This window comes from Rhinichthys klamathensis, unplaced genomic scaffold, assembly GCF_029890125.1.
Source record: "Rhinichthys klamathensis goyatoka isolate OS25496 unplaced genomic scaffold, OSU_Roscu_1.1 h1tg000275l_1, whole genome shotgun sequence".
NCBI classification, from domain to species: domain Eukaryota; kingdom Metazoa; phylum Chordata; class Actinopteri; order Cypriniformes; family Leuciscidae; genus Rhinichthys; species Rhinichthys klamathensis.
Genome location: NW_026606794.1, coordinates 807,207 through 830,205, shown reverse-complemented (window position 1 = coordinate 830,205; position 22,999 = coordinate 807,207). Strand labels below are relative to the sequence as shown.

Genomic DNA, 22,999 nt, shown 5'->3' with positions numbered 1-22,999 from the left:
GAAGGCAAAAAAAAAAGTGTTTTAAAAAGGTGACAAAATTATAAGAAGGGTTGACCAGTTGCAGGACCTAACTTTACATTTTCATATAAATTGTAACCCTAAATCGAATCACCTACTAAAATATCAATTTTATAGAGAACTGTAATAAGACATTATTCTAGATATAACATGGCAAAACAACATAGGCTAATTATTCAGTGAATCTCAAAAAGTAATTTTGATGGAGCATATCAGAGAGATAATATGTTGTTTGACCCATTGCCTGCGGGTTTTGCATTGACACGTGCACTTTATAAATAAATAAATCTGAGCATGCATGCATGCAGAAAAGCAATTATTGTGAGACAATATTTGTGAGACAATAGTCTCAGTGTCATATTTCAGCATATAAAGCTTAGGATTGTTAGTAGGAACTCCCTAGAAACATTTCAGCAGATATTAGTATTACAATTAAAGGGATATTTACCCCAAAAATTTAAATTCGTCATTTTACTGCTGTCATTTCAACCCTGTATTTTGTTCTGTGGAACGTAAAATACTTTTTGAGAAATGTTAACCAAAACATTTTACCATTGACTTCCAGCATTTTTCAAAACATGTTATTTTGTTGTGTGTACCACAGAAGAAAGACAATCATACAGGTTTGGAAAGACATGACGATGAGTAAATGACAGAATTTCCATTTTTGGTTGAACTATCCCTTTAAACTATTCATATTCTGCCATGTTATAGTGCTAATGAAAATCTTGATTGATTGTTTTTGTCTTTTACAGTATTTTTTGTTGAGTGATTGATGTCACCGAACATAGCTTTGAAAGATGAACCGGGGCCGGGGAGGGAGAAAAAGAACAGCACCAGAAAAATCAAATGCCCTTGAAACTTGTGACGAGGAAATATGTGCTGAGGTTCACCAGCTCTTCAACAAGGTTAGAGGTTATGTTCCCCCTGCTGGAGGAGAATGGATGTTGCCTGACCCAAGTGTGGTGCTCTGTGATCCATATGCAAATCACCCACGTTTGCAGGTTCTGAAGAGATCACTAAATGAAGTGAAGAATCAACTCAGCGATAAAGACCTGTCAGTATGGCACCAGCATACTTGTTTCACCAACCGAGCAGGCAGCGTTACAGCCCACCTTCGCTCCACAACCAACGCAGAGCTATGCACGCAGGCTTGGGCCAAGTTCTATGAGATCCTCGGCACTTTTAAACTTCTTCCTGACAATGCGTTGAAGAGTGGCGAGTTGAGCTCCATACACTTGTGTGAAGCCCCTGGTGCCTTCATATCAGCTCTGAATCACTTCCTCAAGACGAGTGGCCTATACTGCGACTGGAACTGGGTTGCGAACACTTTAAATCCATACTACGAAGCCAACGGACGTGACTGCACTATTACAGATGACAGACTCATCGCACACACTCTGCCTTGGTGGTTCTTTGGATCCGACAACACGGGCGACATAATGCTTCAGAAGCATCTGCTGGAACTGCCAAGATTTGTGAGCAATATGCGCAGTGTTCATTTGGTTACAGCAGATGGAAGCTTTGACTGTCAGGGAGACCCAGGAGAGCAGGAGAGATTAGTTGCTCCACTACAATACTGCGAAGCCGTTTGTGCGCTGCTGCTGTTAGGAACCGGAGGCTCGTTTGTTCTGAAGATGTTCACACTATTTGAACACTCATCTGTCTGTCTGCTGTATCTCCTTGCATGCTGCTTCCGTTCCGTGAACGTCTTCAAGCCAGGCACGAGCAAGTCTGGAAATTCAGAACTGTATATAGTGTGCTTGGACTATCATGCCAAAGAACAAATTCGACCATTCCTCTCAAAGTTAATCCGTAATTACGGGCCAGACTTGTCATCCACAGTGGCGCTCTTTCCCCGTCACTGCATTCCGGACTCATTTCTAAGTCAGCATGAAGAGATATGCACTTTTTTCCATGCATTGCAAGTTAACACAATCCAGGAGAACCTCAGGCTTTTTGTGGACATGAGCGTAGAACAGCGCAGGCAGTTGGAGCAGCTCAGGGAATATGCAGCAGAGTTTTATACAAAACGTTTCAAGGTTCACTATCTTCCTCGGAAAAGCTGGGTTTGTCGTGGTGGTGTGGCCAGATGGGTAAAACACTTTGAGAGGAAGCAAATGGGATCTTTCAATCAGCGCAAGGAGATGGAACTTCAGGGATGGAAGCAGCGCCTTGCTCAAGGAAATTATGGGGAATTAATAGAGAAGCATCTTGCGGGTAAAGAAGGATGTGAGATTGTACTTAGTGGCCCATTGGATGAGTGCGATTTGGGCTCCTGGTTTGCCCTTGAGGGAGCTTCCCTGCCCAAAGTCTGCAGTTCCACCTTCTGTGACCAAGAAATGCTAGACTTCCTGAATGAAGCTCTAGAAGAGAAGCTGAGGGTCAAGACGGTGAATCAATCTGACAGAGTCATGCCAATATGCAACTCCTGCAGGATTGACTCCCCTGTAAGCATCTTATCTGAGATTTGCAGCCATCCGGATGTGACATCTTGTTTGGTGCTGGGAAGCCAGTCATGGTGTGATGGCACACTTGTAGGCATTCAATTCCAGCCAGAGTTTTTGCAAGGACCCTCCTGTTGTGATGGACAGGATTCCACGTTGCACGACGGACAGCCAGACTATCAATTTGAGCTTCTGAACGCTGTGCTTTTTGCTCTGCAGAACCAGCGTCTTGGGTCAACCCTGGTGATTCCCTTGTGTTCGGCCTTAACACGTTTCACCTCCGGCCTAGTTTTCACACTCCACCTGTGCTTTCGTTACATTACATTCCGTTGCTTATCTGGTTGGCCTCCTGCTGCTCTTGTGTGTATGGGTTTCTCTCCACCTTCAGCCCTACCCCGGCTGCTGGACTTTCTCCGGGACGTGATGGAGAACATGAAGAAAGTTCAACTTAAGCTGGGGAGGCAGGTTCTGCAGTTTGTACCTTTAGAGGAGCTTCTCAGAGGGGAATTACCTCGTTTCCTGTCTTCCTTCAATTCAGCTGTCATCCGACAGCAGCTGCATGTGCTCATGCAGGTTGAATAGAGCACATAATTCTTGTCCTTTATGGCTATATCCTCTGGGAGAACTTTTGAGTTAGACTATATTTGACTATAGTCATGCCTGAGTTTACTTCAGTTAAAGCTGCAGCTTCAGTTTGTGCCAGTGCCACGGTGCATATTTAGGATATATTGGTTATAATGGAAAACAGAATACCCTTGTTTTATATATTTATACTGGGGAAAATCTTTCTTTAACCTTTAATATGCTGCATATGCAGTTCAGCGTGTTTATTTTAATATTTATGTTTCATTGCCTATTTCTTTTAAATAGTTGAAATTATATGAGTTGCCTTGATCAAGTTGTATGTCCTGTCTGATTTATTAAAACTTTTTTCTTTAATGGACATATATGGAGTGTTTTCTTTAAAATATCTAGTTGGTAAGGCCCTAAATAGCAACTAACTGTTATCAAAATGTAAGGTTAAATGGGACTGTATGCACATATTGGCTGGTATATACACTCCTGGGGGGAAAAAGAAAAAGGGCCAAGCCCAAAATGGCTTTTAATTATCTTAACCACAAATTATTGGTCAGGAAATTAGCAACATTTAAGCAAATACATTACTTAAAAAGCCATTGCTGTCTTATAAAAACATCAAAACGTTTTTGGCTGAATATGGAAAGTTATGGAGAGATGAATCACAATGAAGTTGAGTTGCATGGTGATGCTCCAGAGCGGTGTCTTCGAAAATCTTCTGAGAAAAATAATAATAAATGCATCTCCACCACAGTGAAGCATATAGGAAGAGACTGATTTGGATGTTCATTTAATGTTTTGGAATACAAGAGAATATTGCAGAATGGCTTGCTTCCCACAAATGAAAAGTTGTTATCTAAAGAGGAATGGTCAGATGTTATTTTTCAGCAAGACCAAATTGCAAAGACAACCAAGAACGAGTCCATCAGGCTCATGTTTTGGTCTGGTCCTAATTTCCTGACCAGTGAGGTGTGATTTTAAATGGTTATTAAAAGACCATTAAAAGAGCATTATTTATAAGACCAAATATTTTTGCCTTGGCCAAATTTGTTTTTGTTTTGCTTTTGCCCAGGAGTGTATGGTTGAGTACATCATATATGTTTGGCACTTGTGTGTAATAAAACTTTATTGGCTCAAATAAGCCAGCAAGAATATATATATTAGAATTTGGGACCATTTGCTTGAGATGAAAATAACCATCTGATACATACAAATAAATAATCAGACAGTGGTGCTTACACATACATACAGTATGTAAGCAGTAGAAATCATTTACCAGCAATGTCATATTGTTACAGTGTTCATTGCTTTATTGGGAACATTTGTAAGAGTATATTGGGGTTAAAAATATTGTTTTCGCTCCTAGTTTCACAGTGTTGATTTTTGTCCTCACATATAAAAAACATAAGTAGGCCTATTGATCTGGCCAGCACAAATTTTTTAATAAATATTGTGACCATTTCAATATTCACCACTCTAAATAAATGACTTTAACTCACAGCATGAACCCTGAATATAACAATAGTCAAGTGTGAGCCAGTGGCTATGTTATCTGAGTTATACATTTTTTATGTTGACAGATGTGGTTCTGGCTGAGTGATCCAACAAAAGACAGTGAACAACGTATGGCCATTTTTCTGTCCAGAAATGTGTTTATGGAAATGTCTACGAATATGTGGAGAAGTGTCTTGTGAAGGTAAATGTTTCTGCACATATCTGACAAGTTCTCTTATCACACCCACACGTTGTCTTCTCATTTCTTGTATGTGAAGAACGTTCTTATCTGTGATTATTATTCAGCATAGATGGATTTCTGCACAGCAAGAGTGAGAGTTCTGTACTTGCATATGCATCTGATCTGCGGCTTTCTGCTAATCTTCCAACACTAACCTCATCCAGTCATTTGATTCAATTTCCATCTAAACTAATAAACACACAAAAGAAATAGTGAAAGACAACAGGTTGAAATGCAAAAGCTTAAAAAAGTCTTCTTTTCTTTCTTTTTAGAATATTAACAAATTCAAAGATTCTTGACAATAAGCGGTTGAGCCACACAACAACTTGTATAACTGCATAATTTACCACTTTCCCAGGCAACCATTTAAAAAAAAAAATCTACAAATTATTCATCTTTAAAATTAGGGTTCCTTTACACGACAACGATATGCTATAAATATAAAACGGAGAAGTTTTCCGCGTACAGACGACACCATTGTCAAAACAATCCCCATTCACACGAATCCGCGAAAACAACTAAAAACGCGGTTCTGTTGCCAGGCAATTAGATGGCGATGAAACACTAGATTGAACACATAATTACGCATGTGCATGACGTCATCGTTTTCTGAGATTCGAGTTTTTGTTGTTTACATGGAGACCGCTTTCAAAATTTTCTCTCATCATGGCCCAACAGATAGATAGTTTCTTCTTCTCCCTCAGCCTGGCCACACACAAAGAAGCCCAAAACTGTCTAAATACAGACAGAAAGAAACAGATCATCCTGACCAGAATTGCAGACTAAATAAAGCTATGTAAGCTTGTTTTGTTAGCCATACTGTTAAAGCCTTGAGCACACTCATTAACATGTATAGGATGCGCCGCATGAGCATTTTGATGTAGTAAGACGTATATTGACAAATACAAACACATACTGTACTAGAGTAAATTTTGCACACTTTGCAGAACTGCAGGCCTTTTGTGGTTTATAAACAATCAGGACTATGGACAGATTCACAGTTGGAGTGGGATTTTCATGGATGTTCCTTCCTCAGCCTCATCAACTATCGGCTTAACTTTTTTTTTTCTATGAACACATTTTCCTAAAAGAATTCAGTATATACTGCTGTGAAGTGCCACGCATTTGCACATGCGCAAACATTATGTCGCTAAGAGCTGCACAGCATATGAGATTATTCACAATAATATCTCTCACTGAAATCTTGACATATGCCACACGTTCATATTGGATATTTAATCCAATGCTCTTAAAGCCTCTTTCTAATGTCACTCTCTTCTAAGAGGAATGAAATGCATTATGAGTTAAACATTAAACTGATCTGAGATTTGTTATAGGGAACCTCCATAACTCTATGGTCTTAGTACTGAGTTATATCTAGGATGCATGCCAAGACGTGATATATTAAAGAAAGTGTTTTATTTTGTGGAGTGTTATAATAATTCATGCAAAATTTCTTATTAGATGTTGGTTATGTTTGCAGAGCTGCTTCTGTTGAATGGTGAGATCTAAGTCAGTCATGTGTACATTTTCTCTTCGATCATTCCTAAACATTATATTTGTTTACACACACACATTTTCCAGACAGTAAATATATTCACCCTCTCTTTGTGTGTGCGCATGATTCTGTTTCTTAGAAAAAAATGGCCAGCTGTAATTTGGAAAGTTTGTCTGTGTGTGTGTGTGCGTGTGCGTGCGTGCGTGCTTCAGCTTCAGCCTGAGCACTCTGAGTGGCACATACACAGAATTTTTGTTTAGTCAGCAGCACACACAACCCTTTCAGAAGAATGACTAAATTGAACATTTGCTTTTTAAGCTTTATTTAAACTGGAAATCTGTTATTTAATAACGATTAAAATCTCTATCTCTCACATTTTCTATCTCTCTTTTCCGTCTCTATCCTGTCAATCAAACATGCATCGCCTATTACACTATTAAAAAGGTTATTCCATGGTTTGTTGCTACACCTTAAGTTCAGAAGAAGAAGCCTTTTGTCTTTATTAAGAACCATTTTTCACTATATATGTTTCTTATTATTTGGCTAATTGGAGATTGTTTCCTTTTAAAAAAAATATATTAGTAATAATAATACATTATTGGTATTATAAGTATCTTCCGTTAACAGGGAAAAGGGACACTCTTAGAAAAAAAGGTTAATGGGTTTTTTATATAGAACCCTAGGGTTCTTGACTCAATTTTAAAGAACCCTTAATGCCGACAAGGTTCTATATAAGAGGAAATGTCTTCAGTGATTGCATAAAAATTTCATGTTTAATGGGTTATTTTAAAAATGTCTAGTGATAATGTGTTTATGAGCTGTGTTTTATTCATAATTTAATTAAAATTAAAAATGAATTAAAATAAAATAAATTAACTAATTCAATAAAATGATGGGAACCCCTAAAAGGTTATATGAAGCTTCTGACAGAACCATTTAGGGTTCTATATAGAACCTTTCAGGTCGTGGAGGTCATCCTGGGGACTTTGAAACACTGATGTTTTCTAAAAAGCATCAGGCTGTAGAAGCTTTTTTGGAACCTATATTAGTTGAAGTGAAGTGACTGGATTCATGTATAGTGACCTCCCTGTGCGTGTCTTATCTTTGCTGAGTGTGAATATTCTGATGGTCAGAAAAGCAGCAGGAGGTGCTTCAATGTTTTTGACATCATGCTCATCACAGACCACATGAATATGGCAGAAGTGGCACGGCTTATTCTTGACTTTGGAGAGGATCAAGGCAAGCACATATGTGTGCTTCATGTGTTCTAGCCAAAATACTGCATAGCCTAAAAAAATGTATTATCCCTTACATCAAACGAACGACATTCTACATATGTGGGTATATTTCGCAGATTGCATCGTATGTCTGATGATAGGGAGATTCCCTTTGCTGCTCTCTAACACTGGACGTGTGCCAATCTGTTGCATCAGATCATGTTTTGTGGTGGCAGAAGTGATCACTGTCACTTAGTTGGATTATGGGAAATCTGGTTGTGCACTGGGTTTTTTTTGGGGGGGGGGGGGGATAAATCTAAAATCTTGAATAAATCTGGTAACCATTTGCATGCAGAAAAATATGATTATTTATGTATACAGTATTTATTTTTGGCTCAATTTACCTGAATCCACCTAACATATTGTGTAGTATGCTAGTTTAAGAATGTTGAACTGTTAAGCTTATTCACTAAAACTATATGCACTGCAGTCAAAAAATGTGGGGTTATTAAGATAAAAAAAAAATACTTTTTTTGCAATGATGCATTATAATAAGAATCTTGAAGAAATTGTGTCACTTTTTCCACAAAAATGTTAAGCAGCACAGCTTTAACATGGATCATAATAATACATTTATTTTCAAGCTTTTTGAGCACTAAATCGGCATATTAGAATGATTTCTGAAGGATTTGTGTGAGTGGAGTAAGACTGGAGTAATGATGCTGAAAATTCAGCAATTTCATCACAGAAATGAATTACATTTTAAGATGTATTCAAATAGGAAACAGTTATTTAAAAAAAAAACTATTGTTTTTTAATTGTTGATTTTTTTACTTTTTTTTTTTTTTTTTTGCAAATAAATGCAGCTTTGATGAGCAAGACTTCTTTCAAAAACATTTTAAAAAATCATACCGACCCCTAACTTCTGAATGATACATAGTGAGAACACTTTAACATCTTTTTCTTTTACATAATCTCTGCCAACCTTCTTACTGCCCCTTTTTAATCTCTTAAATGTTTCTTCTCTCGTTCTCCCTCTCTTGCAGTAAGTGCATAAGTGCAGTTTCAAGGGGCTCGCCAGCATATCCTTCTACATCTGGCTCTCATCATCACCAATCATGTCAGGATTACAACAGACTTTTCAAAGGTAATGAAAAGGTGCTGGAGAACATTCACCAACTCAGCCAGGACCTGCAGAGACATGTAAGCATCCTTCTGTCCAAACTGCTGAGACAAGTGTGTGTTTGATGAATAAATTATACCAATTTAGTTTATGTGCAATTTCTTACAGAGATTGCTTTTTATGGTATATTACTGTCCATGCCTTTACAGTTTCTCTATATGTCCCCTAAACATTTTGTAATCCCATGCTTCCCCAAACTCTCTCTCTCTCTCTCTCTCTCTCTCTCTCTCTCTCTCTCTCTCTCTCTCTCTCTCTCTCTCTCTCTCTCTCTCTCTCTCTCTCTCTCTCTCTCTCTCTCTCTCTCTCTCTCTCTCCCTCTCTCTCTCCCTCTCTCTCTCTCTCTCTCTCTCTCTCTCTTTTTCCCCCTATAAATATCCTGAAATGTTCATTGTTTAAAATGTTGGAAGAGGGGGAAGGCAGGGAATGAAAATTCCACATCCCCTATTCATACACAACACGCTAACATGATTGTAATGCTATCTATCTATCTATCTATCTATCCATCCATCTATCTATCATCTATCTGTCTGTCTATCTATCTATCTATCTATCTATCTATCTATCTATCTGTCTGTCTGTCTATCTATCTATCTATCTATCTATCTGTCTGTCTGTCTGTCGGTCTATCTATCTATCTATCTATCTATCTATCTATCTATCTATCTATCTATCTATCTATCTATCTATCTATCTATCTATCTATCTGACTGTCTGTCTATCTATCTATCTATCTATCTGTCTGTCTGTCTGTCTGTCTGTCTGTCTGTCTGTCTGTCTGTCTATCTATGTAGTTCTGTTAAAGAGTACACTTTATTATGTTGATATACACATAAAATGACTGACTACATTTTATATAAAGCCTTCCATATCTTTCTAAGCGACTCCAGGCAATGTTGGTCACTGTCAGTATACTTTAGGAATCTTTGATGCTATTTTCTGCTCGTGGAAGCGTACGAGCGTACGCGTAAGATTTGCGAACATTTGAATTAATTTCCATAATCCCGCTGTGATGCTCCTAGAGTACAGATATGAATGAATTCGACTGCAGAAGCTGTTTTTTAACGCGCTATAATATGCTGCCGCCTTTTGGTGAGTGTGTGAACTTCACGCTTCAACAGTGGTGGGTGGGGGTTTTAAAACGGCTGTCTCTGTCGGGCTACTTCCAGTGACTCGCATAGGGGTAGAGGAGTGCTTCAAAAACAGGGCATTTGTTTCTTTGAAGAAGAAGAAGAAGAAAAAAAGACAAAGAAAACAAAACCTAAGGGAGAGAAAACTATAGGCTGGATATGGCGAATAAAGCACCAGAGCCCATTTCTCTGCACCTGGCGGAACTCACTGCCACCCAGTTTCTAGACATCTGGAATAAATTTGATGCTGACGGTGAGTGTAACGTCCCGGGACGAAAAGCGTTCTTAATTTAGTCGTACGTCAGAGGCTATTGGGCTACTTATCTACCCTGATTTTAAGTAGGCTATTGCATTTGATTTAAGACTTACAATTAAAATGATAGGCTACATTAAACTTGTATAATTATAGTTGAACTTATTCTGTACATTTTATGTTAAAATACAAAAGCAAATAATAATGATTTAAAAAAAAAAGTAGCCTAATTAATCTAATTGTAGGCTAAATTTCGTCAATATGAGCTATGCTTTGGAAAGAGTCTCTGGGTGTACGCAGTTTTTTTTAGTGATGGAGAAATATATCTGCTATATTCATGTCAAAAAAAAGAAAAAGAAAAGAATCAAACCTTTAAAATATAGGCCTATATTTTTTGTTTCTACTCGTTTATTTTCTGGTTTGTTTGAAACGTAAGCGTATTCAACATGGTTTTTCTTTGTGCTATAGCCTACCGCACACACATGTAGACTACGTTTTTATTTTATTTTTATGTTAGTTTCCTATTAGGCTACACTTATAGGAAAGTAATTCATTGAGTTACACGTTCAAAATGAACAAAAGTAAATGCAAGTATTTGAGCAGTTGCCACGCCCGCTTAATTCAAGCTTATTGAGTCGCTTTTGAATATTAATGGACTGTCGTAGGTTGAGAAATTTTAGGGGGGGTCTCATTTCCAGAATGTAATTGTATGTTTTGCTTGCCCCTCATAAAGTGATGTTTTAGGATCGTTTTGTTCAGAAACAGTCGCTTGTTTTGCGGGATCTGGCAACACTGCTCTAGCGGGACACTAACTCAAGTTGAATCCTCGTGCAATGTGCAATGCAGTTTTACGCACAAGCGTATTCTTGAATAATTCAGGGAAATTGAAAAAGCGCCAGTGGGATGATTGCCTGCTATCGCCCTGTTAACTTCTTCCAGCGTTAGGCACGAGTTTGGCTCTGTAAATTATGCCCCACAGCCACAGGCATTGTTGGCATTATTGATTTCACTCTGGAATGGAATCTTTCCTTCCAATTGATTTGTGTGTCAGCGTTTAAAAGACTTCGAAGATGAAAAGTGATGGGCGGGGGTTGAAAGAGAACCGGTCCAGCTGGGGAGGAAAAAAACAGCCTAAGATGCTTTGCTGCTTTTAGCTAGTTTAAGTTGGCATCCCAGTTTGCTCTTCATTTGGTGGTCAACCTGGCAAAGATGGCACTCAGTTGGATTAGCTGGTCAGCCAGTTGGTTTTCAAGTCTGACCTGCTGAAAAGCACCCAAGACCACTATGAGACCAGCCAACAGATCAGAATGACCAGTATGGGAGGCCAGCTAAGACCAGCAAACCATATTTAACTGGTTTAGGCTTAGCATGAAGTGTCATATATTCATCTTGTTACAGACTTTCACTAGATGTATATCATTCCTACTGAAAAGAACAGCTTAACCAAACAAAGCTATTTTTTTTAAGATTGTCAATCTGCATGTATGACCATCTAAAAAAAAAAATCCAGAACTCGACAAAACCAGCAAACATATCAGCCTTGCCAGGGTGGGAGACTCACTAAGACCAGCAAATGATCTTAAGCTGGTTTTTCAGCAGAGAAGTCAAGAAGTAGTTGAAATCTGCACATTGGAAATAGCTATTCTTTGTCGTTTTCATGTTAAATTGGAATAGATCAATTTAAAAAATGACTAGACTGAGAAACTGCAAACTGTCTGAGATGCAATAATTTTCCCTGTACAAAGCAGACATTGTTTCTAATGAAAATATGGGTAAAATCCCTTTTGTAGCTCATTGAATTTATCTGTCCTTTAGCATTTTAAATCAACAAGACAAGAACTGATTATAAGACCCTCATTTCATTTATAAAGAGGAAATGATTGTCAAGTTACATCAGACAATGTATCTGTGTGTCTTGGATGTTCAGTTTGAACTCATAATTAAATAAATGAACTTAAGTTCATTTTCTTCTAGGCAATGGCTGCATTGAAGGGAAGGAACTGGAACATTTCATCCGTGAGCTCGAGATGGCACGGAAAAGTGTGGTGAGTCACACATTGTGTGTTCATTAATTATGGTAAAAACATCAGATGCAGTTGTGGTGTGGGGATAAGTGGTGATCTGAATGTCACATACAGTTATTAAGAACTGCAGAATGAAATGCTTAGATTAATCTAGCCTAATGCACATGCCATCTGAGCAGATACCATCTGGCTGATATTTTCTAATGTCAATACAGTTTCTGCATGGCATCTTTTAAAGATTTTTTTCAGCGACTGTTCACTTGGAACATTTGGATTTTTTTTGTTGACTTAATTGAAGTAGGAACAGTGCTGTTTTACATGTCAGACATGTTTGTTTTCAGGATCCTTCAAATGCTTCGTTCAAAGACAGGATGAAGGAGTTCATGCTGAAATTCGATGAGAACGGTGATGGGAAGATTGAGATGTCAGAGGTAAATTCCCACCCCTTTTCACCACCAAAGCAATGGTTTGGAGCTCTGCAGAGACACTGTTCTGCAGAACCACCGTCTGAGATTAATGGAAGACCAGGAGGAAATATAAAGAGGACAATGAGGGCAGATTAGGGGTTTGAAGGAGGGCAGAAGGTGGCATCTATCGAGGGGATGATGGAATGATGAAGGGAGGGGCAGTGAGAAGAATGAGTGGAGGGAGAGATGGATGAGGGGGAGGGAGAGGATGGGGGCGCGACGTCTATCATGATGACGGCACGAGCGAATGGATAAAATGATTTATGTTGTAAGAAAAACCACACTAATCCAGTCACAGAAACCACATGAACATATGAGCTCCTTACTTTCGCCAATTAATGCCAGCCTGCTTCAGTTATGAAGCTATTGAGTTTGTTTGGATGGTTGATTTTAAATGGTTTTAGCGTTTACATTTCTTTCCCTTTACCTATTTGTCAGTCCTATATAGCTTAGTGGAGGTAAAATGGTTTTGAAATGATTAGAAGAGCCTCTCCGTGCACCAGATTAAAGCTTAGTTAGTAGGAGATCCTGCAGTTAATGCAGAAGGGATGTGGTTGCATTATATTCAAATGATCTGCATCATGCAAATCTCACTGTATTAGAAATTGTAAATGACATTGAACAAAATCCATACGTGGTATGTTTGGATGTTCACTGTTTTTCACTCACACTTCAGACAGTTTTTCTGTTTTCAATCTGTGCACGATCTCAAACATGCCACTTTATCTTGAAAGCTGGCAGGATTTCCGCTGCTCATTCAGACCCTTTTCAAGGCTTGTATGAGTCAATAATTGGTTCTTCTGTGTGTTGCGTGTGAATCTAAGATAGAAGCTCAGATTAGCCATGTCGGGATCATCGTATCTGTCATCTTCTGCTTTCCTGCTTTTTGGGGTTTTCCTGCTTGACTTTGGTAGCCTGGGAAAACCCAGACAACTTCCGGCAAATTTAGATTTGCTCTGAAAGTTAGTCTGGCAAAGAGCTCATTCAAGCCCATTTCCAATCCGTCGAAATCGAGGCACCAATCAGAAACATTGGGGGGGCTTTACACGATGACGACACCGCTGGGATTTTGAAGCAGATTTTGTAGCCTACATTACAAAGATGGATCCCGCCGTCGAACATCACTCGTTCGAATCAGCTATCGCGTCTGTTTTAAGCGATTTGAACGTTTCCTTTTTGTTAAAAACCGAGCAAAGAACAACTTTCTCCGCCGCTCTGCATACGTCATCTCCTTCATCGCTCTGATTGGTTTTAGGTCTATCCGCGATGTCCGTTGGTGACGCCCCTCTGGAAATGATTTGTCTATGACGCTTTGACAGACCATAACTCAGTTACAACTGAGAATGGTCTGGTTTTAACCAGGCTATGACTTTGGTAGTGAGGTATCTGCATTTTGAAGTTGTCTTTTGATGTTAGTTGCACTTTTTTTCATTCTTGCTTAATAAGCAAACATCTCTATTCTGTTGATTTCTGTTCCTCTGCGAAAAGATACTAACATCAAATTATTATTGTTCATCCCAGCAAGAATGAAAAAAGTGCAACTAATTTCAAATAAAGGCTGTTTTGAACGTGCTATTCATCAAATAATTCTAAAAAGAAAGCAGCACAACTGTTTACAACATTGATAATAATAAGAAATGTTTCTTGAGCACCAAATCAAAATATTAGAATGACACTGAAAACTGGAATAATGGCTGCTTTGATTCATCACACACACACACACACACACACACACATATATATACAGTATATATATATATATGATCTACATATAGAATAACCATTATGATGATCATAAAACTATTTTTGTCCTCTATCTAGTAATACTATCCACATCCTTTAATCGAACAAATCATTGCTTGGATTGTAAGGCTTAAATAGTACTTTTTCGCTTTTTATAGACAAAAGGTGTTCTTCCAGGCCCAGGTTTGTGTGTCAGTGCATTCAGAGGTGGAACTTGTCATAGACTGATGGTTTCAGAGCTTTACTAACTTCTCGGTTTGGTATGGTTTAGTGTCCCTTCAGCAGTTCAGCATTGATGAGCTCCTCTGTTGAGGCCGGAATAGATAACCAAGTGCATGAAATGGTCTCTCATCCCTATCCAGCTCTTACAGGCTTTATACACAGGCATCAACTCAGACAGCAGCACTTGGTTGATCGTGTAGCAAAAGGGCTGCTGTGGATAAGAGCTTTGTGCTCCACTGTGCGGCTGTCCATGGTGCTGAAATCCCTTTCAGTGGAATTATAGACTGGAGTCAAAATGGAGTGGTTAAGAAAAGAATGCATAGTTAATTTCAAGTATATTTGATGTTTATATTATAAGTATATTTTATGTACTATAAAATATATAGTAGTGGGCAAAAGTGATGTCTGGATGGGGTATTTGTTTTTAATGACCCTACAGGTTTGATTAAAGCATTAAAAATATGAGAAAAATATTTGATATATATTTTTAAATATTTTAAATATGAGGGAAGAACAAAACAAAGGCAAACCTCAGCAACAGATTTTATTTTACTATACAACAAAAATGCATAGAAAATTTCACAGGAAAAACAACACATTGACTATTATATTATATTAAATGTCTTGTACTTGTACTATATATATTATATATACTTGTACTATATTATATTTCTTGTATTTCTGGTACATTTTCACTATATATATATATATATATATAATTAAATGTTCAGTGACTTTTCAGTATATTTAATGTCAAGTGAGCACTACAAGACTTTTTCTTTTGATAATTAAACTTTTTTTTAAACTTTTTTTTATCAGTGATGATATTATGAGTAACAGTGATTTGATGACAATATGTCTTTCTCTCTTTATCTTTTACAGCTGGCCCAGATCCTGCCAACAGAGGAGAATTTTCTATTGTGCTTCAGACAGTTTGTGGGATCCAGTGCAGAGTTTATGGCAGTATGTAACACACAACAACATACAGTGATTATTTTGTTGCCATATCTTATAGATATCCTGATCTGTTGAGACTTAAAGTGAAATGAATTTCTACTCTACATTAGTTTTTAGATTCATTAGTTTCAAAAATGATTGTTTTATTGTAAACATGAAATATCTTTAAATAGCTGAGGTGCTTTTGTGTACATCTGTGTGAAAGAGAGACAGCTAGAAAAATCTATTTGCAGTAGGTTATCCATTATGAATGGACTGCAATACTTAAAAGAACAGAGTGTGTGTATGTATGAGTAACTGGGTTAATGGAGGTTCATTTGTACAACATGGTGATTTTGTAAATAATACAAAACATGTTCATTCTGTTCATCTGAGTTGTAGAAGAGCAAAGTTTTTTCAAATGTGTGGATACAATGAAGACATTTTACTAACATTACAGAGGAATACACACACGTACAATAATGCATACAATAACACATCCTGGTAAATCAGGGCGGGTGGGTATCCCTCCACATTAGGTTAGCTCACCAGTAATCCCAGTGTAATTCCCAAATACTAAATTCTCTGGTTTAATCAAGATGACAATGACATAATCACATACAAATCTGAACATGTTTGATTGAAACCTTGTCGGTTTCACCTTTGCAGGGCAAAGAATCTGTACATGTGTGGAGGTATCTGTTTTAATGCTATTGTTTCATTTTTTAGGCTTGGAGAAAATATGATAATGACCGTAGCGGATACATTGAATCCAATGAACTGAAGGTATAACTCAATAGGTCACACAGAACTTCCTATAGCTATAATAGATATAGATATAGACTAAATAAAATCATTTCTTTGCCCTAGGGCTTCCTCTCAGATCTGTTGAAGAAAGCAAACAGACATTACGATGACAAGAAACTGAACGAGTATACACAGACCATAGTGAGTAGACACACACAATTCACACATATACACAACACACACACACACAACTGCTCTTTAATTTATGCTTTTTTCCTGCAGCTTAAAATGTTTGACCTGAATGGTGATGGAAAACTGGGATTGTCCGAGATGGCTAGGTGAGGTGCCCTCAGAGTGAGTCGCATATTAATGCAATATTGTTTAAATTATATAATATTGTATGTTATATTTTGTCTTCAGACTGCTTCCTGTGCAAGAGAATTTTCTGCTCAAGTTTCAGGTAAGATCAAGCAGTTAGATTAGATTGGAGAGCACAAATATAGTGTTTTAATTAACCAATAACCTGGTAATGCAAATAAACCGCGTTTACAAGACTTTATTTAAAAAAATATATGGTTATTCCCCGGTAGTGACGCCAACTTAATCATTCTTGTGATGTGATGTTAAATAAATAAGCAGTATTTTGACTGGACCACTTCTACCGTGGCTGCACGAGATGAGAACACATTTTTATAATTACTTGAGTCAAGAAAGATTCAGTTTGCTATTTATTTCCTCGTCCCCTACTGTGAAACGCGCGCTCTGTCTGGATACGCTTAAATCTGCTGTAAGGATGCTTTCCTGTCACATATCACACATACTCAGTTCAGGTTAATGTATTTAGAGACCGGGCGAAATTGGGGTAAGGGGCAAAAATATAGCCGTTTTTCCGATAAGTAATACAGGTTAAGGCTTTTACATGACCACATGCATTGTCATCTTATTAAGCATAATCGGGTTAAGAATGTGCATGTAAACGAGCTCAGTGGAATAGTGCAAATAGTAATGTTGCAAATTGGCAAAAAAGGTACAAATACCAGTACAGTGCAAATGACATTTGTAGCACAAAAGATATGGTGTACAAGGGCAGAATGTGGGTTAGAATTGTAAAATGTGCAGCAGTAGTACTAGCACAGTAAAGTGTGATATACTGGAAGCTAGGAGGGGGAGAAGCAAAAATGAACACACTGGCCATTGCTAGCAGTTACGGTAGAATGGCAGTAGCATATAGTCAGGGCTGAAAAAGATTAAATTTGCAATATGGCAAGAGTTTCTTTTTTTAGATCAATGCTGAAATCATGTAGAAAACATGCATTATTACAGGCAAATGTGTATTTGGGTACATATGTTTGTTGGTGTTTGTGTGTGTGTTCCTACTGTATGTGTGTTTATAGGTTTTGTCTGTGTGTGAACCTGACAGCAGATTGCTAACTGATTTCTGGCACAGGGATCATGGGTTGATAGGGATTACTTCAATCCTACTGTAGTTATGATAATCTCCATTGATTATTCTTGAACCTGGAGATGTACTGATCTGGCCCAGTCTCCCCACATTTACTGGATTCTCTCTCTCTCTCTCTCTCTCTCTCTCTCTCTCTCTCTCTCTCTCTCTCTCTCTCTCTCTCTCTCTCTCTCTCTCTCTCTCTCTCTCTCTCTCTCTCTCTCTCTCTCTCTCTCTCGCTCGCTCGCTCGCTCGCTCTCTCTCTCTCTCTTTCTCAACAAAACAGCTGAAAATATGTCAAATCTGGAATAACTGGTCCACGTTCAGCCTCATTGCATTATCAGGGTGACAGACATGTCTTCTGTCTTTTCAGTCATGAGAATGATTTTAAATATTCATGAAAGCGTATCATTCTTCAGTTTGACTGTAGATTGTAGTTTTACTCTATACCTCTATATATAGTGAATATATATACACTCACCTAAAGGATTATTAGGAACACCTGTTCAATTTCTCATTAATGCAATTATCTAATCAACCAATCACATGGCAGTTGCTTCAATGCATTTAGGGGTGTGGTCCTGGTCAAGACAACCTGGTCAAGACAATCTCCTGAACTCCAAACTGAATGTCAGAATGGGAAAGAAAAGTGATTAAAGCAATTTTGAGCGTGGCATAGTTGTTGGTGCCAGACGGGCCGGTCTGAGTATTTCACAATCTGCTCAGTTACTGGGATTTTCACGCACAACCATTTCTAGGGTTTACAAAGAATGGTGTGAAAAGGGAAAAACATCCAGTATGCGGCAGTTCTGTGGGTAAAAATGCCTTGTTGATGCTAGAGGTCAGAGGAGAATGGGCCGACTGATTCAAGCTGATAGAAGAGCAACTTTGACTGAAATAACCGCTCGTTACAACCGAGGTATGCAGCAAAGCATTTGTGAAGCCACAACACGCACAACCTTGAGGCGGATGGGCTACAACAGCAGAAGACCCCACCGGGTACCACTCATCTCCACTACAAATAGGAAAAAGAGGCTACCATTTGCAAGAGCTCACCAAAATTGGACAGTTGAAGACTGGAAAAATGTTGCCTTTTCTGTTAAGACATTCAGATGGTAGAGTCCGAATTTGGTGTAAACAGAATGAGAACATGGATCCATCATGCCTTGTTACCACTGTGCAGGCTGGTGGTGGTGGTGGTGTAATGGTGTGGGGGATGTTTTCTTGGCACACTTTAGGCCCCTTAGTGCCAATTGGGCATCGTTTAAATGACACGGCCTACCTGAGCATTGTTTCTGACCATGTCCATCCCTTTATGGCCACCATGTACCCATCCTCTGATGGCTACTTCCAGCAGGATAATGCACCATGTCACAAAGCTCGAATCATTTCAAATTGGTTTCTTGAACATGACAATGAGTTCACTGTACTAAAATGGCCCCCACAGTCACCAAATCTCAACCCAATAGAGCATCTTTGGGATGTGGTTGAACGGAAGCTTCATGCCCTGGATGTGCATCCCACAAATCTCCATCAACTGCAAGATGCTATCCTATCAATATGGGCCAACATTTCTAAAGAATGCTTTCAGCACCTTGTTGAATCAATGCCACGTAGAATTAAGGCAGTTCTGAAGGCGAAAGGGGGTCAAACACAGTATTAGTATGGTGTTCCTAATAATCCTTTAGGTGAGTGTATATACACACATAGTATATGAATGTGATTTCCCCATCACATTAAAAATGTTTACATTTTTAAATCTATTTTTTAAATAGATTACTTTAACAAAAGTCAAGTTGACTTTAATGATTAGTAGTAATGTTAAGACTCATCAGACTGTAATGAACTTTTTTAAGTCAGCCTTTTTTTGTGAATGACACTTCTGTAGTTTTTTAATATGAATATTATATGAAAGCATATTGAAATTAGGTCTGGTGGTAATACATTCTAGTGACATTATATAAAGTTATACATTATATGCCTACATTATATCATTACATACAGATACACAATATGTATAACATTATACAGCTTATACGTGCTATTTTTTGCGTTATTTGTAACTTAGACTCTATGGTGTGTTAATGTTTTTAATGTTATTAATGGGAGTTAGTAAAATGTTAAAATGTATATAAATTATGTATAAAATTTATTTTGTAATATACTGGGAGCACATTCATTCAGTAGGTGAATCAGGAGGCATTGTAAAACTGACACACAGGTGCATAAAATGCTTGCTGTAAGTTGTAAACTGATATACAGTAAACTTTTGTGTGCTATATCTGGCATAATATATGTGATTCCATCACATATATTATATTGGCATGTTTATGAATGGTATGCCTTTTTTTTTTACAGTAGGTGTCGCTGAACTGTTATAATCCAAAGGATTTGGAGGATTATTTTCTAGTTATGAAAATTCAGGCCTTCAAAATCAAATCTAAAGGCGGATTGATATTACACCACAGGATAACTGTCTATTTTACACACACATACATTGAGCATAAACTAATGTCTTTTTTTTCCCTCTTTATTGCCAGAACTTCAAACTATCTGCTGAAGAATTTGAAGTAATCTTCAACTTTTATGACAAGGTCAGATAATGTGTATATTTCTCACGCTTGTGTCCTTGTTAATTTGTTAATTAAGTTAATAATACACACATGACCATATACACAAAAAATAACACTTTAGCACTACTATATCAACCACAAAGCATAATTGACGTATATATTTTCATCTGCTGTATATGTTTTCATCTGGAAGATGTATTTTTTTAGAGCATTTGCTCATCTGCAATACATCTAGAACATGTTCCGTCAGATGTTGAATGGGCTGTTAGAAAATGTCTTTAAGATGTTTTTGTTTTCAAATATAAAACTGTTTTTTTTCCCCTTTTTTCTTTAACAGGATGGAAATGGTTACATTGATGAACATGAACTGGATGCACTGCTGAGAGACCTCTACCAGAAACATAAAATGGTAACTTGGTGTTGGATGGGAATTTAGCACTCTATTACATCTTTTAATTGAAAATGTGCCACAAAAGCTGCATCTAAAGTGCCATATATACCACAAAAAAGGGCATTTACACAATTTAATGCCGCAGAGTGGGAAAAAAATGGTAATCGAAGCTACAATTGCAGAAATAATGGTATGAAATTGATTTTTTAAATGTCAAATTATGAATATCGATACATTAAATGATGGATAGAAATGTACCGTATACACTACTGGTCAAAAGTTTTGGGTTGATAAAAAAAAAAAAAAAAGAATTTAATACTTTTATTCCACAAGGATACATTAAATTAAAGTGACAGTAAAGACATTTATAATGTTACAAAAGATTTCAAATAAATGCTGCTCTTTTGAACTTTCTATTTATCAAAGAATCCTGAAAAAATTATCTCAGTTTCCACAAAAATTTTGAGCAGCACTTTTTTATTGATTATAAATAAGAAATGTTTCTTGAGCAGCAAATCAGCATATTAGAATGATTTCTGAAGGATCATGTGACACTTAAGACTGGAGTAATGAAGCTGAAAATTCACAGGAATAAATTACAAATTTAAAATATATTAATATAGACAACTGATATTTTCAAATTGTAATAATATATACAATATTACAGTTTTACTATATTTTTACAGTATTAATGCAGCCCTAGTGAGCATTAAGAGACTTCTTTCAAAAACATGAAAAAAATCTTGCCACTTTCAAACAGTATTATACATTAAATTATACATTTAAAAATACATATTTAAATATTTAACCCTGCACTGATGCTGCATTTCAGCAACAAATATGACTGGTCTGAATTCTTATAGACGTCTATGTTTGTCCTCTTTTAGGTCATTGACCCTCAAAGTCTGGCTAGCTCAAAGAAGAGCATCATGGCGTTGTCTGACGGAGGGAAGCTTTTCCGCACAGAGCTGGAGATTGTGTTATGCAAGGATCCGTCAGTGTGAACTCTGAGCTCTTAACTCTCACTTCCTCCTCTGTACCTTCACCCACCCCAATCTAGCCAAAGCAGGTGCATGTGGTGTGGCTCTGTTCCACCTCTTATCCTGCAAAGATAATCAGCATCCACAACGTACCCCTCTCTCCGTGGCATGCCTTTCCCAAAGATATGGCTTCTCGATGTGTGCATCTCTTGTTTGTCTGTTTTATGTCAAAACATAATTATTACATTGTGGAATAATAATGGATATTTGGTCTTTGGTCTTATTCTCCTGCTTGTACCAAATCTTTAATTCGGTTTGCCATGTGTGCAGTCTGCTCTCTCTCTCTCCGTTCCTCCATTCCTCCATCATTTGTTCTCTGTCCAATCTCATATCTCCTTTTTTTGTGCAGGCTGTAGACTGTTCTGTTTTGCCAACACTGCTAAAAGAGTACCTGAAATAAAGATCAGATAAGACATTTTACCGTCAATACTGTCCTGCTTTCTTTCCTCTAAACCATCTGTCCTGCTTTTTCTTTACATATAGGACCATATTTTTAGGCTATATTTTGTTAGGTACCATTAAAGCCCCAACATTTTATTATAACTGAAGTTTCTGTTATGAAAGCAGATACTGGTTATAATGGGCACCTATTAACGTAGTTTGGATGTGCCGGCTTCTCGGGCGCACTGTGATCTCATTTTCCATTTAGATAAATCCAAAAGCAGTTAACTTATCTTTGTGGGCCTGCAAGTAAAGGCACACATCCGCATCTTCAAGCCAAAGCGAGCGCAGGAGCACAATGAAGTGTTTAGAGCTTATCTTTTTCATTTTCATGGTACGAATGTTCTTTGTGCTTCATTAATCTCTGATACAGGATAGAATAGGACAAGGATTGTGGTGATGAGACAGTTTTCTTGGCTTCGGTTTCACCCGGAATATCCTCCACAAAATTCTTAAGGTGCCATTTTTATGCGTGTCCTGTTGGGATCACATAGGTCTTCATTTTATTAAGGACTATTTTTGTATTATATTATCACAGTATTTGTGTTCTAATGTTCAGGCAAGGTTCTGTCAGACTCAGAGTTACTTTAACTTCAACTTTATGGAGTTATGAACAAACATTATTTTAGTAACGTTAATAGAACTTTAATTCAAAATTGTCTGGGGCCAGTTGCGTAAAGTCAGTAACATGAAATCGTAGATTGGTCTAATTTGATACCAAACAGTAAGACTGATTACCCCTTACTAACTGCTAGTTGGTCATAGTAGTTCTGAAGACTTTAAGACATTAAGTCTTAACATAATGGCTATGTTTATGCAACTGGCCCATAATGTTCTCAAACGTCAACACAACATTAACATCTGCATCGTTTTTTTTCTAATGTTCATCTAACATGTTTTAAACGTTACAACTTGTTTCA

The 22,999-nt window shown here is 37.5% G+C and overlaps 2 protein-coding genes across 4 annotated transcripts; both read left to right on the top strand.

The window, feature by feature from the left end:
* Window positions 1-758: 758 nt before the first annotated feature.
* Window positions 759-3,524, top strand: cmtr2 (cap methyltransferase 2). Its single transcript, XM_056268551.1, has one exon. The coding sequence runs from the start codon at window positions 819-821 to the stop codon at window positions 3,045-3,047; it is 2,229 nt and encodes a 742-aa protein (XP_056124526.1). The 5' UTR covers window positions 759-818; the 3' UTR covers window positions 3,048-3,524.
* calb2b (calbindin 2b) lies at window positions 808-22,065 on the top strand. 3 transcript variants are annotated; one of them, XM_056268553.1, is made up of 13 exons: window positions 808-926; window positions 4,622-4,737; window positions 8,538-8,638; window positions 12,029-12,099; window positions 12,420-12,509; window positions 15,393-15,473; window positions 16,176-16,232; window positions 16,317-16,394; window positions 16,476-16,531; window positions 16,614-16,653; window positions 20,175-20,228; window positions 20,545-20,616; window positions 21,486-22,065. In XM_056268553.1, exons 4-13 carry the CDS (start codon window positions 12,082-12,084, stop codon window positions 21,600-21,602), a joined length of 663 nt encoding a protein of 220 aa, XP_056124528.1. In that variant the 5' UTR covers window positions 808-926; window positions 4,622-4,737; window positions 8,538-8,638; window positions 12,029-12,081; the 3' UTR covers window positions 21,603-22,065. The 3 variants fall into 3 exon arrangements, with proteins under 3 accessions (XP_056124528.1, XP_056124529.1, XP_056124527.1); XM_056268554.1 differs by having other exon boundaries at window positions 8,538-8,694; XM_056268552.1 differs by lacking the exons at window positions 808-926; window positions 4,622-4,737; window positions 8,538-8,638 and adding an exon at window positions 9,782-10,054.
* Window positions 22,066-22,999: the final 934 nt, after the last annotated feature.